Consider the following 15007-nt stretch of genomic DNA (forward strand, 5'->3'; position numbering starts at 1 on the left):
ACAAAACTACCCAAAGTCCCAAGCTTGAAAATAAAATCAAATGAAATAATAATATGCAACCATATGCGAGCGCAAACTGATAAAAAAAATAATATGAAATTAAAATAAAAACAAGTTATTAATAAAAATCATACAGCTCTCGCATTTATTTGCTACTAAAACGCACAAAAGGATAACCACGAGAGTACCATCGTAATACATCGTAAGCTATTAGGCACATCTGATCTCCAGTCTGTAGCACATGCTGGAATCGGTGGCATTCCACCTGACCAACTCCGCAATCGGTCTACTAGACTTGAGGAACAGTGTTAACCGATCGTTTAGTTGAAGAGGTGAGAACTTGCTAATGATTAATGCCTTGGTTGAATCGCGATACTTTCCCAACAGCGACTCATTGCTAAAGCTTCGTCCTTGTCTATCTGCTAACTCATAAGTGTGCACGGGCTTGCTCTCCTCATCGTCAATCAATCGGTAGCTGGGCTGTCTATACGGATTGTAGCCTAACTTTTTGCATATATCCCTAACTTCATCAATTTGTGGCGGTTGGCTTTTGGGGAAGCATTTCGTATGCCAGATGCCATAGGTCTGCTCTATGACCTGTCCGTACTGAGGAGCCGTCTCTGGTTGTCTATTGAAAGTTAAGGTTAATCAACATAATCGCTTTCTGAAGGTTAGATCTATATGCTTACGTGTGCTGACTGTTGGCCCAGAAATCCTTTTTCTGCAGGCGCAAAGGATGCTCTATGCCATAACAATATCGCTCATCTTCGCCATTGGGGCAATCCTTCTCTTTGTCGCAAACAAAATCCCGAGGAATGCAATCTTCAGGGGAGCTGTTCAGGATAAGAAAAAAGAAAATGTAAGAATAAAAGTATAAAGTTTTTATAATCAACTTACGAACTGCATTGGAAATGATCCGCAGTGCAATTGCACAGAACGGAACTCTCATCGCTTTTGTCCCAACAGTTTCGCTTGCCATCACATATCTTTGATGGATCTGTAGCTCTATATAATACAGAAATTTAATGAGATGAAAAACCATATACATCCTTGGACTTACTGCAAATAAGTAAAACAACTGCAGATGGTTGGCTCATCCGTCATGTCCTCGCAGTCAGGTACGTGGTCACAAAACTTGCTTTTCGGCACACATTTGAAGCTTGTCCGACACTTCATCTCGCCGGGGGCACATCGCTGCTTCTGTTGGCGGCATTTGGTTTCATCTTCATCGCTGCCATCGTGACAATCATATCGGTCGTTGCAAATCGCAGTCTGTGGCAGACACTTACCCAGCGGGCAACGATGGGTGCTGCATTCTGGGGCTGGCTGCAACATTTTGCAGCTGGGTTTGTCTATTGGGGGGAATTTAAATTAGCTTTGGTCGAGCTTTCAGACTACAATCGAATCACCTATTATATCCTGCAGCGACTTGTATGCCAGCTCCAATGTTCTAATGCCAAATGGCTGTTTAAAACTTTGGCAATCGGTGTTGTTGTAGTTAAACATGGCCGTTGGGAACCAGCCGGTGTGCGTGTCCCGACAGACCAGCACACCCTGATCGCTGGGATTGTGATGTGAATCGCTGACATTTTTTAGGCCAAACTGATTGCAGCTGGTAAATTTGGTAATTGCCGGCAACTCTGTGGGCGCCACCCCATTAATGAGCTCCACCTCTTCCGAAATAGAAGCCATGTCCTCGGCACTGACGTTCAGCATACGCATCAGATTTGCCGGCGGTTGTTTTTCCTGTAGCTTGTAGCAGGAATCGCAGTTGGTCACGTTTTTCATGCGGGTGATAGCCACAGTCTTGATGCGACCGGTGGCATCGTCATGAAGCACACTGATGCAGTCCCTTGCATCGTTTTGATTATGATGAGAGCTGCAGCAATAACAAATTTAATTATCTTGAACTGTATTTTCCGAAATGAAAAACTCACCTCTCAGGCAGGAAAGTAGGTAGCACATAGTGGGTTAATCGCACAGAATCCTCCAGATGCAACAGCAGTACATCCGACTTCGGAACTGCCTCAAAACAGTTAACTCGCCGGATCTGTTCGTGATTACTTTTGTGGGCCGAGCGTTTTGTCTTACCACCACCCAGTAAAACGCTGACGTAGTGGGTCTCCAAATCAATGCCAAATAGACAACTCTCATGGACCAAAACCCAATTCTTGCTAATCAGAACTCCGATGCACCAGAGATCGCCGTTCGAGTAGACATCTGCCAGCCAAGGCCAATGTAGCTCCTCGATTGCTTCGTGGAGCTGCTCATTCACCAGTATCGTTTTATTCTTTTTACTCTTGATCAGATTGTCCAGACGATCCATGATCTCATCTTTTTTATTTACTACAACTGATGGAACTTGCGGCTTGAAGTGCACATTTGGAGTGTTGTGCGTCTCAATGGTGGGCAGAAGAACTGGAACCTGTTCCATTGGCTTTTCGCTTACGGCAAGCCCAGCACTAAAGGTCTTTAGTGGCGTGGTTTTATTGGAAAGGAGATTACATTCCACGTAGATGCCCACACACTTGCGGGGCAACAGACGATCCTTCTCTGGTCTTGAAGCGGATGGTAGACCTAGTTCGGGGATTATGACCTCGTTATCGGTCAACTGGATATTGTCACCGACCATGTAACGAAGTTGAGCCACCATGCGGGTCCTGCCTGCCTTTAATTCCGGTGTGATAGATTGCATTTCCTGTTGGCTCACGAATTCTGAGCTGTTAAAGTAGTGAGCTCCCTTAAAGCCCAGGAGGGCACAAACGGCATCAGCTGTATTGGCTTGATGTTCATGATAGCCCGTCTCATGGGCACAGACAACCCGCCACACACCATGAGCGTTTTTAGAGAATATTCCAGCGCTGCTGAACTTGGGCTGTTGATGGACATCAAAGTGTATATCATGGCCATTGGTCAGGGCAACTAGAATAAAAAATTGACGGATTATTTCCACGAATATATAGTAATAGTACTACAGTACTTACAGCAATCCCTCTCATCTTCCTTGAACTTACAATCCACCACGTTATCACAGCGTTTGCTTAAAGGTAAACAAGTTTTTGACAGAGGGCAGCGGTACTCGTGAGCATGACAGCCTCCTGGAAAGTATATAAATTGTATTAAATATAAAAAATCTTAATTTATAGTCCCAGTCAATACCGCAGTCCTGCTCATCGGTGAGGTCCTCGCAATCCGCCTTGCCATCACAAATGAGTCCACTTAAAGATCCCTTTAAATAGTCCCTACATGTGCAGTCCAGTTCATCAGTTCCATCTTCACAATCCACATTACGATCACAACGCATCATTACATCTACAATTTGGGACATTCTTGAGGAAGCAAAGAAAATCATTCATTAAAATAAAATTAATTTATATTCCCAAGTCAACTCACTTTTTGCACACAAATTTATTGGGAATTTGTATGTGATCCTTCTGAGAATGACTATGTGTCGTTGTAGGCTTAGGGGATTTAGTAGTCGTAGTTGGTGCTAACGTCGTTGTGGTGGTTTCTTCAGCCTTATTAGTGCTGAATACAGTTGTTGTTATTGTAGTAAGTGGCGTGGTGGTGAAGCTGGGACTAGTGCTAATTGTGGTTGTGAAGTCTGTCGTTGTTGTTTCCTTTACTTCCTCCGTAGTTTCTGTTCTGGGACTTTCTGTTGTTATTACAGAGGAAGTTGTCGTCACTAGCTCCTTGGTTGTCCCAACAGTAGTCCTCTCTATAAACTGAGTAACTAAATCCGTAAGCTTGGTTAAATCTTCGGTTGAAGTGGGAAAGGTTGTCGTTTGAACTGTGGTGGTTGGTAAAGTGGTTTGTAAAGTTGAAGTTGATTCCGGTTCAGTTTTCATTGAAGTAAACGCAAGTGTTGATGTTTCGATTTTGGGCGTTTCTACATTTAAGGATGTCATTATAGTTGAAGGGTTTGTGGTTGAATCAATCCATGTAGAGCCTTGAACTGTAGTCTCCTTTAAAGTTGTTGATGCAGTTTCTTCAGTTAAAAGTAAATCCATTTGACCTAGAGTACTTTCATTTTCCTCAAAGGAAGTAGTGTTCTCCCAGTCTTCATCATCGTTCTGTTCCGCTTTCAGATCTTCATCTTCAATGGGAATAATTTCTCGCATTTTATCCAGCTTGTCCTCTTTTTCCTTCACTGGATGATAGTCACTTTCGGTTGTGGTGCTTATATTCTGCCGAACACCACCTACCATATCTGGTATAAAGTTGTAGGTGCATCCCACCTCATCCTCGCCACCAAGACAATCAACATTACGATCGCAACGCTGGCGTTTAGCTATACATCGTTTACCCCCCCAGACGCAAATGAATCCGGGACAGAATTGAAGTGGCTGACGGTTCGGCAAACGCGAAGAAACTGCCATTTCCAGCCAGTCCAAGTAGAGAGTGACCCTCGTGTAGACACCAAATTCTTGCGGACGAGCACAGCCATTACCATGACTAACGACTCCGGCAAGATAAAACTCCTCCGGTTGAGTGACGCTGCGACAGAAAAGTGGGCCACCCGAATCACCTTGGCAGGCGTCGCGACCTCCGTCCGGATCTCCGGCGCAAATGTCCTCTGAAGCTTGATCTTCCGGATCAGTGCATCGTTTGCGTATAGGAACGACTACCTGCCGCATGGGATCACCTGAGGAAACGTATATTGTAATAATAGTTTCACTGTTTAAATTGCATTAATACTCACTGCTTGGTCCCTTCTCACGAATAGCTCCCCATCCAACCACCGTGCATAAAGTGTGTTCCTCAGGTCCCCAGATCCAATCTTCCCCTATCGTTGTTCTCCCCTTGTCGGGTAAGCAAATTGGTTTCACCCAGCGATTAAACTGTAGAGGATTAATCAGGCGAAGCAGAGAGAGATCGTTTCGCATACTTCTTCGCTCGTAAGCTTGATGGCTCACTACATGGGAAACGGGCTGGATTTGTGTGGCGGGTGAGTAACTGGTGCGACGCAGGAGGCCAGCACGCACCTCGTAGAAGTACTTTGCAAAGTTAATGACACAGTGAGCAGCGCTGATAATCTATAAGATAATAATAAATGTAATATATAACTAGCTTACATATGAATCTTTCAACTCACCCAACGGTCAGAATAGATGGTTCCCCCACAATGAAACTTGCCATCCCTATAAATGGCCACCACAAATGGCCACTGGAGGGGACTCGTGTAACTTCCACCCACAATCCGTCCATCGCCAACGATTTCCTTAGATTCTTCTAGAGCTCTTTTAACTTTCTTCGAGTGCTCCGTTATCAAGGATTTCGTAGGCACACCACACTGCATCGGTGGACACTTGACGAAGGCTACGTGATCCACCAGGGAGTCATGACTATTGCGTCCATGACAGCCCTGAGCAAAGTGGATTCCGGAATTCAGAGAGGGCTCAATAAAAGGACCAGGTAAGGTCAGGGCCCGGAAGCTGATATTTAACGAAGCTGGTAAATCCCGGACACCCTTGCCATCTACACCGCATGCTGAAGCTGCCCACTTTTCACCATTGTTGCAGACAGGATGCCAATCTCCACGATAGTTGTGGTACAGATAGCCCTCAGAAGCAGAAGCAGCATGGGACTGTAAAAGATTTTAAGGAATATTATAAATATCCCTTTAAGGTATATCCGTCAACAAACCATATGATCCGCTACATTAGTGACCAACATACTGCACTGCTCCTCATCACGTCCGTTTAGGCAGTTCATAAATCCATCGCATCGCTCCAGACGATTGTAGCACATGGATATCGTTGAGCGATTGTGTCTGCCAAACTCCTCCAGATTTTCATAGCAGGAGTAAGCCAGAGGTTCGCAGCCAAAGCAGCCCAGTTCATCCTCACCCATAGGGCAATCTGCATAGCCATCGCACAAACGATCTTCATCCACGCGATCAGCGCAGGTGCAGGCAGACTCATCACTGCCATCCGAACAATCCACTACATTGTCGCACCATCTCAAGGCTGGAATGCACTTTCGTTGATCCAAACAGGACAACTGATCAGGCTCAGGGCACCTGGAACGCTCCTGGATCGATGGCTGTGGCAATCCTACATAGCTGGCATAGATAATCTGCCCTTGCTGAAGGGCAGAGCCCGACTGATTGGCATGCCTCATCTTAAAATTGGCGTTGGAGAAGCTTGTCTGCCCTCCCTGCTGTTGTTGACTGGAAGTCTGTGATTGTCCTGATCCTTGACCAGATTGATTTTGCATGTAACTACAGTAGACCTGCTGCTGCTGACCATTTGGTGATTTTTGTGGGGAGGCATTCTTTGAGAAGATATTGGCACTCTGACCACCGGCCCCGGATCCGCCACTCCCTCCGAAAAAGTTTCCACTCGGTCCAAATTGCTGGGGCACAAAAAATATTCCTCCACCTGGATTCGACGATCCCCCGAAGTGTGCTCCCTGCATGCCCATAAATGTAGGCGTATTCGACCACATGGGCATGCGGAAGTTGGCAGGCGTCATGTAGAAACAGACGGGAATGCTGGGCATACCAAAGTTTGGATTAAACATAAACTGGGCCGAGGCTTTCATGGTTTCGCCGGAAACGGGAAACCCGCCTGGCGCTCGGCTAGTGAACTGGACACTAGGTGAAGCTGTGAAGGTTTCTCCCTTCTCCTTGGTCTCACCATCTGCTATTGGGGAAACCTTATTGCGCATCTTCAGCGCCACTCGTTCACACAGGCTAAGGATCTGGGCATCGGCAGCTGGAAAACAAATCATTACAAATTACGTACTCGATAAACTGAAATTACTCTCACCATTCCAGAGGTGGCCATTGAGCGGGTTGATCTTGGGTCCCATTTTGTCCAGGGCCTTGGCATCCAAAGCCGTTCCAAAAGTATCTATCAGCTCGTTTTGATTTTGCTTAGCCTGATCTTCAAACTTCTTCAACCAAAACTGACGTTCGTAGACATCTGTTACATTTTCCGACGGGGACTCATTCCCACCTAGCACCCTGAGGACAGGCTTCTCCTCTTCATGTCGCTCAAAGCTCTCCAGCATGTTTTCGATGCTGCTGGGATTGTCCAACGGATGGGATTCCGTATTGCTGTCTGCCTGCCTAGTAGTCAATTTGGGTTCTCTTGATGTGGTGGTGCTCACCTCAACGCTGGGTTCCCCGCCATCGATTATCCAGTCAAACTTTACCGCTTTAGGCTTGGTGGGATGAGCAGTAAAGTTATTTATTCTGTCGTCAGATTCTGTTGTGCTAATGGCTAGTGTTGTGGCAATTGTGGTAGTTGTTGTGAAGTTCTCCTGAGGCTCCACTACTTCTTCCCCGTCGATAATCCAATCAAACGGCATCTTTCGCTGTCCTGTTGTAGTTCCCGCGGCTTCTGTTGTGGTATCCGGTGGCAAGGTGGTCTTTAAATCACCCTTTGGTTCTACAACTTCTCTACCATCAATAATCCATTCGAATGTGATTTTTGGCAGATCTGTAGTGGATATGACAGGTTCGGTAGTACCAACTGTTGCAGTGGTTGTCGTGGTGTTGTTGATCTTAACTTCCGGCTCCCCATCATCTTCACCATCGATAATCCAATCAAAGGAAAGTTTTCGCTGAACGGTGGTGTTGCTAGCTTCGATTGGAGCATCTGTAGTTATATTTAAAATCACACCACTTTCAGTGGTTACGACGAATTCACTATTTGTGGTTTTCGTATCCAGCACAGGATCCATTTTTATAGTTGATTCCGATGGGGTGGTTGCATTTCTACTGGCTCGCTGCCCTGGTCCCTCAGTTGTGCGCAAAATCTCCTGAGGATGGTCGAAGTGATCCAGAATCCAACTGATCTTCTCTGTGGTGCTCTCGGTACTTAACCTTACAGTAGTGCTTTCCGATACTTTCGTCACTATATTCTCCACCAATTCAGTGGTGTTCCCCAACCCCTTTGTTTGATCATTCTTAGGAGCATGATCTGTGTAAACTGGGCTCTCATCGTGATCATGGCCATCAATAATCCAACTTATCCTGGAAGGATTGATCTTGGTTCTCGGTGGCTTTTCAGTGGCACTTTCTGCTGGCGCAGTTGTCGCTTCAGTTGTCTCCTGGATAAGATCTGCCGGGGAAAATGTTCCTCTCCCTTCATAGGACTCTAGGCTCATTGACTCCAATTTCGGCTGCTGCTCCCGCATGATGGCTTTCATCTTCTCCATTTTCTCAGTCACCTCCCTGGCCATTTTGTACATACGCAAGAAAGCGGACATGCAATCATGAGGGGTTTGCTTCTTGCATCTCACAAACTCATGTTCCAGTTGGCTCAGAGCTTCTCTCGCCCGTTTACTCCTCAGATTGGAATATATTTGCTGAAGGTTGGCCTCCATCCGAACAGGATCCAACAAATCTAAGCGGGGCAACCCACGACGCGTGCGATGCTTCTTGTTCAATCGGAACTTTACCAACATTCGTTTCAGGTGCTTTCTTCTTAAAGTCTTACTATCATCCAAATCCTTATTTGTATCTTCATCTAGCAGTTTGAAATGCAAAGTTTGAGGGCTCATAATCAGAGCAGACTGATCCTCTTCAAAGGGCTGATTGAATAGCTTTTGGTGCCTGGCATTCAATGCTTCAATCTGCTGAACCCGATCTGTAAGTAGTAATTAAGGTTTATATCCATTAAATAATTTCTTAACTTTTAAACTTACCAATTCTCTCCACTACAAGGCCATGATATATCAGGGAAAACAGCAATATTATGATAACCAGAACTGATATGGCTAAGATTCGTTTGCTGAAGCCAATGCTCCACCAACGTCGAGGATGTCGCAGCAACCTGGTGGCCTCCAGCTCTAAGGAATTCCAGTTTAAATTATTCTCTTATAAATATTACTTTTTGCTTATTAAGTTAATTATTCATCACCCATTGTTAACATATTTTTGTCCTATACCAGTTCATGTACGTTTTTAGTTTACATACTTTTATAATATTTTTTTATTTTGGTCAGCACTTTCTGGCCTCCTCAGCAGTTTCGCAATAATTTTTATAAAAGTGCTGATCACAGTCCAAAATAAATTGGAACTTTCAACCATTTTATGGAATTCACTTTCTTGCTTAAATTGTTAAGATACGTGGGTGAAAATTACATTTGAGTAGACAAAAAAATAATGATGTATGCCAACGAGTACGGAAATGAAGTTGAAAATTACTTTTTTAATTAATTAATACTATTATTTTGTTTTTTATCCTTTAACATTTAATTATTTAAATTTTTATTTATTACAGTTCATATATTCACGTTGCTTATCTATTATATTAATAAATTTCAACTTCACAAAAACAAAAAATGATAGTTTCATAACATTATTAAAGGTTAATATTTTCCTATATTTGATTGCCGAACACATACCATCCATGTTGTAATTCATTATGCACAAAAATGAACTTTTCTTTCTGGATTTATAACTTAAGCACTCAACATTTTTTAAATGAGCTAACACATTAACTTTTACACTCTTTGAAGAATAGGTTCTCCCGTTCTTGGGGTTTTATTTATATGTTTAGCACTTTGTTAAATTGGCTGGCCAACAAGGAGACTCGGGTTACAGCGATTCACCAAAACAAAAATCGACAAAAAGCACTTGTAATAGCCGAATTTGATATCCAAGATAATCCAGAACGGTAATAACCACGACTACGACGACGACGACGATAACGATGAACTTCCGCGCGATCCGCCCGGCAAACGGCAACTGAAGCCGACGGTGATTGAATGCGCCGCTTATAAGGGCTTCTGGAAAGTGGATCAGCGGGCAAACGACCCACTTCCACTAGCCACTGCTGCACTTTTCTGCTACGTTTCATACTTTAAGGTTTTTTGGTTAATGAAAAATGGCCCGGCAACTGCGGAGGTCAGCTGAAATGACCGTCGAAAAGTGCAAGTTGAAGGAGAATTCTTGGCAGAGCAACGAACCATCCACCCACCCATACAGCCTACTTGAAAAATGTAATGTCAGAGCTAAGCAGGCCCAGTGTTAGTTCTTAATTGTCACTCAGATGTTTCCAAATCAGTTTTATACAAATTTCGTACAACGCACTCAAAATAAAAATATTTTTCTTCGAGACTTTAAGGTTCCACAAAAAAAGGATTTGACCATTAACGTCAATCACCGAAAAAATTATTCTAAAAAAAAATCATAAACGGTATTAAAACAAAAAAAAACACATGCATAATCATTAGAAAATTGTGAAAAAATCTTTTATCAAAATTTTACTATAAGACATAATGTAAGTAGCTGCGGTGAGAAAAAAAGCAGGAATCGAGAGTCTAACCATGTCTTTTCAAAGAACTCAGTCAATAAAAATTGATGCGCAAGCAAAGAACGTTTTTGCCCTGTCGATCTAACCCTCCATTAGAGGAAATAACGGACAGTAAAGGATTGACCAGTTTGCTAAGCCACCGATCTTACTACGGTATGTGCAAGGCGGTCCTATATTTACTGTCCTTCAACACAAGATAACCAATATGATGTGGACCCGAACGAGACTTGCCCTGCGCAGCATTGCTAGATCGCAAAGGTATGACTTATAATCGCATCTCTTAGGTTATCTTAATACCTTATATCCTTAAAATGTTAGCAACCATAGAGTTTAATCAAAAACTAGAATTATTAGACTTCATGTAAATTATAGATTATTGTTAAGCCGTTAATCTTTAATGTTATAACATGAAAGTAATATATATATTCGCAAAACATAAAATTCCATTAGAGTTTATGAGAAATGATATATACATGAGTACGTAGTAATCAACTGAGATTGCTATATTTCGCTTAGCTTCACGTTTAGTTAACAATGTGTTCGATAATATGTACATATCGATTAGGAGTAATATGAAAATGAAAATCAAAAAATGTGTAACACTTGTCGTGTCATCCTAGTCTTTTACCAGAGTTATGATTTAGAAAAGAAAAAAGAAAACTTACATCAGTAAGTTCAGATTAAGGCAAGTGTCAAAGTTGAGCTTTTAGATTTCATCCGCTCCTGGCGGATTTTTCTTGCCCATCGACTTTACTTCGTACAGTTCTTCTAGCAGCTTGCGGAATAGCTCAGGGCTGATGTTGTTGCCCACGCGCATTAGCACGAACCAATCTCCAAAGCTGCAGTTTCGCAGGGCCAACTGCAAGTCCGACTTGGGCATGAAACGAGCTCTGGCCCGCAGCAGGTGCAATCGCATTCCGGGGTAAAAAACAGTGGTAAGGCGGTACACAAACTTCAGGGATACGAGGACAGCCACCAAAATAAACCACACCCAGAGGAAGGCAAAGATCTTCTCGTTCAATACATTTAGAGGCAGCAGACAAAGGTGGTCGCTTATGGTGGGCGAACCACTAGGACCGCCTCTGCTTACTTCACACTTGGCGCACTTTGGGAATACCTGCATGGCGATGCGGTTCCACTCATAGAAATCCTTTTCAAAAAGAGCTACCAAAGCATCCCGATAGCGAGCCCAGAAGCCGCCAAAAAACAGGTCCAAGAGGAGGAAGTTCAGAATCTGTGAGGTTAAGGAGGTAGTATAGTTAGTAAAATAGGAAGGAAATGTAGTCATAGTTGGTTAACTTACACTAATGCTCAAATTTAGAATCTCGCAGAAGACGTAGCTAGCAAAGTAGCGAAAGTGGGTCTCCTTGTAGTCACTGGAGAAATAGTTGACCAACACGCGAAGATGAGTCCTGCTTTTGTCCTTGCAAACAGCTATCTTGTGGAAGTCGTCACACAGGTGCTTCAGGCGACCGCCCTCCCAAATCTTCCAGAGAAAGGCTGGCATATAGAATACGAAAGACTCTAGTAGCAAAACCAGAACTACCCATTGATAGTAAATGATATAGCGGCGTTCATCCATGGAAGTAGATCCCTTGGCATCTGAAATGATGAATCCTTAGAAAGGATTTCCTTTAAAAGGACTCCAAAGCTTACCTGGCTGGCACTGTGATGCGCCGTTCTTCAAAGGCGCCGTACTTGCATTCACATGAACAAAGGCCCCATAAATCCAGCAAAAGGAGTGCACATAGTCCATATCTTTGCTCCCTAAACACTGTATAGGATCCCCGAAATATTGTTTCGAGGAAAGCAAAAAAGTGCAGGCCAACAGCAAGGCCACCGTAACTTTCGAGTGAAGCGTGAAAATGGCATCGTAGATGTGCACCGACTTGAACTGCAGATACTTGGAAAGCGGTTTAACTGCTGCGTACATTTTGTCTTATTTATAATCACTTAGTTTTTAAATATTTATTTTCGTTCTGAATTTGCAAAATTTGGTAATTCCAAGTTTTCCAAAAACACGCGGCAACCTAACGGTTGGTGTACACTATGGCTATCCCTTTCTTACTGGCATGCGATGGTAGCTAAAGCGCCATCCAAATGAAATGTGTAGCTGGTAGCTTATTTCTACAGTACCAAAGACGATTCATAGCAACCAGCAAAATTTCGCTTGCATAGAGATATAGGTATTGTTTGATTACTGTTGCGCGGTCACACTTTCTATGTGCACATGTTAAATCTTCGTGTTGACAATTCGGGAAGAAAAGTAATTTAGATTACTTACCAAAATCCTAATATTTCTCGCCTGCAGCTTAAACGGTAAGCGCACCAGGATGAAGGAACAGCTGTCAGCGAAACAGCACGAGCGCAACGAGAAGAAAAAGAAGAAGCTGGCTGCGTTGGCAAATCTGATGGAGTTGAACGATCGCGATCGATTGCACGAGGCAGAGTTGGCCAAAAAGCGGGATGCGATGGAGGCCGAGATTGAAGAACAGTCGCCAGCGAAGGCTAAGGCAAAGGACGAGGATGATGGTTTTATAACAGTGGGCAGCAAGCGGAAAGCCCGAAATCGCCTAACAATCCGCAGTAATCCCGAGCAAGAAGCGGAATCTGTAGAAGAACCTCAGACGTCTGCCATAGAACACACCGACACAGATGAGCCGGTGGCCAAAAAAAGTCGCAACCACGAAGCTGGTGGTGATAGCCTGCCTCAGGAAATATGCTCCCTTTCCGAGCAGCAGTATAAACAGCTGTCGGCGGAATTGAGGCGCCGCAAGCGCCAGATCGAGGATGTTCCTGCTCTGAGACTACGTGAGATGGGCCAACGCGCCTCCCTCGCCACGCCTCAAAATGCTCGCACACCCCTTTTCCTTACCGACATCCAAAACCTGCTGATGTCTGCCCTCATTGGCCAGAAAAGTCCCTGCCGACCGGATCGTTGGTGCAGTGTGGAGAAGTGGCTTAACTTGTCGCACAGTGTTGTGGTCATACTAGAGGGCCTATCCCTATACCATTACCTGTCTAATGAAAGCCAGTTCGAGGCCACCAACAAAATATTCAACACCAAGCTGGAGATGCTTCTTCCGCCTCGTAACGAGGGTCAGATCATAGACGAGATAGCTAAGGTAAGGTTCTTGATAGTTGTAATGTAATATGTAAATTTTAATATAGCCTTGGATTTTACAGATTCCTTTGACAAATGTGCAGGCTCGCAAGCTGATTGACGAACACGGATCATTAGAGTCAGCTGTGGAGCTGAACAAAGATCCCACATTGTTCGTAAAGACGATCTTCCCTATAGAAAGGAAAGCGACAGTGCCAGATGACCTGCATAAGGATGATAAGTTCCCCCGCACCAAGCTCCTGTTATCTGCCCTGCAAATGGTCGATGAAGGCTATCCCATTCCTTTGCAAGGCGAGCTGCACAGTCGCTTCCAGAAGTTCAGGTTCACCAAGGACTCGTATGCTCCGGTGACCAATCGTAGTCCTATGTACGGCGTGGATTGTGAAATGTGTCAAACAGAAGCCGGTGTTAACGAATTGACCCGAATTTCGATAGTCAACGAAAGGTACCAGACAGTGTACGAAACGCTGGTGATGCCTAGAAACCGGATCACCGATTATCTAACCCAGTACTCTGGCATCACTGAAGAAATCATGAAAAAGGTGACCAAGACACTGAAGGATGTGCAGGATGAGGTTTCGGAACTGCTGCCGCCGGATGCTATTCTAGTGGGGCAGTCCTTGAACTCCGATCTTAACGCCATGCAAATGATGCATCCCTATGTGATTGACACCAGCGTTTGCTTTAACATTTCCGGAGTGCGACGGCGCAAGAGCAAACTGAAGCACCTGGCCATGACCTTCCTGAAAGAAATTATCCAGGAAAATGACGAAGGTCACGATTCCATAGAGGATTCGCGAGCTACGCTAAAACTTGTCAAGATGAAGCTGGCTAACAGCATCGAATTTGGTGATGAGATTCTTACGCAGCAAAAACGATTGCAGGAGTTGGCAAACGCCTCCAGCGGTGACAATATCAGCAATAACCTATTTGCCCATGCAGCCAAAAGGGACAAGCGAACGGCCATCGTCACGGTTGGCGATCTGCAGCCCCATCTTAAGGATATCATAGAAAAGGCAGGAGAGGCAGCTCCCAAGGATCACAGCTTGGCAGTGCGGGTGCACGAGGTCTCCTCCTCAAAAGAAGCCGTTCGCAAGGTCAATGAAATTGCCTTGGAAAATGCCCTGACAATTGCGAATCTTCAAGTTGCAGAGCAGGACTTTGTGTTGGAGAGTGCAGAACGGAGTGTTGCCAAACTGGACAAAACCATCGATCGCCTGTGGAATTCGGTGGCACACAATGGCCTTTTCCTAGTGCTAATGGGCGGATCCTCGGAGTGCACTAATGGTGTGGCCAAGATAGCCATTAAGCGGCTTAACGGAACTGAACAGATTAGTGTGCCTATCGGAAGTTAGAAAACAAATGAGAATACATCTCCTGTTATTCACCTTAATCTATATCCATGTGCCCCTAGGTAATAAACCCAAGGGGGGCCAGTCGGAAACTTAAAGCAGAATCAAATTTGCCGTATCATCCCCAAGACATGACCAACATTTGTTTCACCTCACACCTCGAAAATGCACTACATACAAAGATGTATCAATGGAAAATTTTCAAATCGAAAAAAGTCTTCAAAAACAAATAAAATGTACATTTATTTTTTCACAAAAGA

General features: G+C 44.2%; 3 protein-coding genes across 3 annotated transcripts; 1 reads left to right on the plus strand and 2 right to left on the minus strand.

Moving 5' to 3' along the window:
* Positions 1–122: 122 nt before the first annotated feature.
* LOC108114229 (serine protease nudel) lies at positions 123–9672 on the minus strand. Its single transcript, XM_017225095.2, has 15 exons — positions 9361–9672; positions 8659–8802; positions 6774–8600; positions 5647–6719; positions 5096–5587; positions 4703–5036; positions 3394–4645; positions 3160–3329; positions 2985–3098; positions 1938–2922; positions 1410–1879; positions 1061–1352; positions 898–1005; positions 690–833; positions 123–628 (listed from the first exon to the last, which is right to left on the minus strand). Exons 1-15 carry the CDS (start codon positions 9377–9379, stop codon positions 211–213), a joined length of 7842 nt encoding a protein of 2613 aa, XP_017080584.2. The 5' UTR covers positions 9380–9672; the 3' UTR covers positions 123–210.
* A 336-nt stretch (positions 9673–10008) lies between these two features.
* On the plus strand, positions 10009–15005 carry LOC108114626 (small RNA degrading nuclease 5). Its single transcript, XM_017225693.2, has 4 exons — positions 10009–10238; positions 10299–10529; positions 12583–13396; positions 13458–15005. The coding sequence occupies exons 2-4, from the start codon at positions 10477–10479 to the stop codon at positions 14748–14750; spliced, it is 2160 nt and encodes a 719-aa protein (XP_017081182.2). The 5' UTR covers positions 10009–10238; positions 10299–10476; the 3' UTR covers positions 14751–15005.
* LOC108114627 (innexin inx4) lies at positions 10645–12320 on the minus strand. The gene is made up of 3 exons (XM_017225694.2): positions 11928–12320; positions 11575–11873; positions 10645–11505 (listed from the first exon to the last, which is right to left on the minus strand). The coding sequence occupies exons 1-3, from the start codon at positions 12202–12204 to the stop codon at positions 10978–10980; spliced, it is 1104 nt and encodes a 367-aa protein (XP_017081183.1). The 5' UTR covers positions 12205–12320; the 3' UTR covers positions 10645–10977.
* Positions 15006–15007: the final 2 nt, after the last annotated feature.

The sequence above is a fragment of the Drosophila eugracilis genome, unplaced genomic scaffold (genome assembly GCF_018153835.1).
Source record: "Drosophila eugracilis isolate 14026-0451.02 unplaced genomic scaffold, ASM1815383v1 contig_2154, whole genome shotgun sequence".
Classification (NCBI taxonomy): domain Eukaryota; kingdom Metazoa; phylum Arthropoda; class Insecta; order Diptera; family Drosophilidae; genus Drosophila; species Drosophila eugracilis.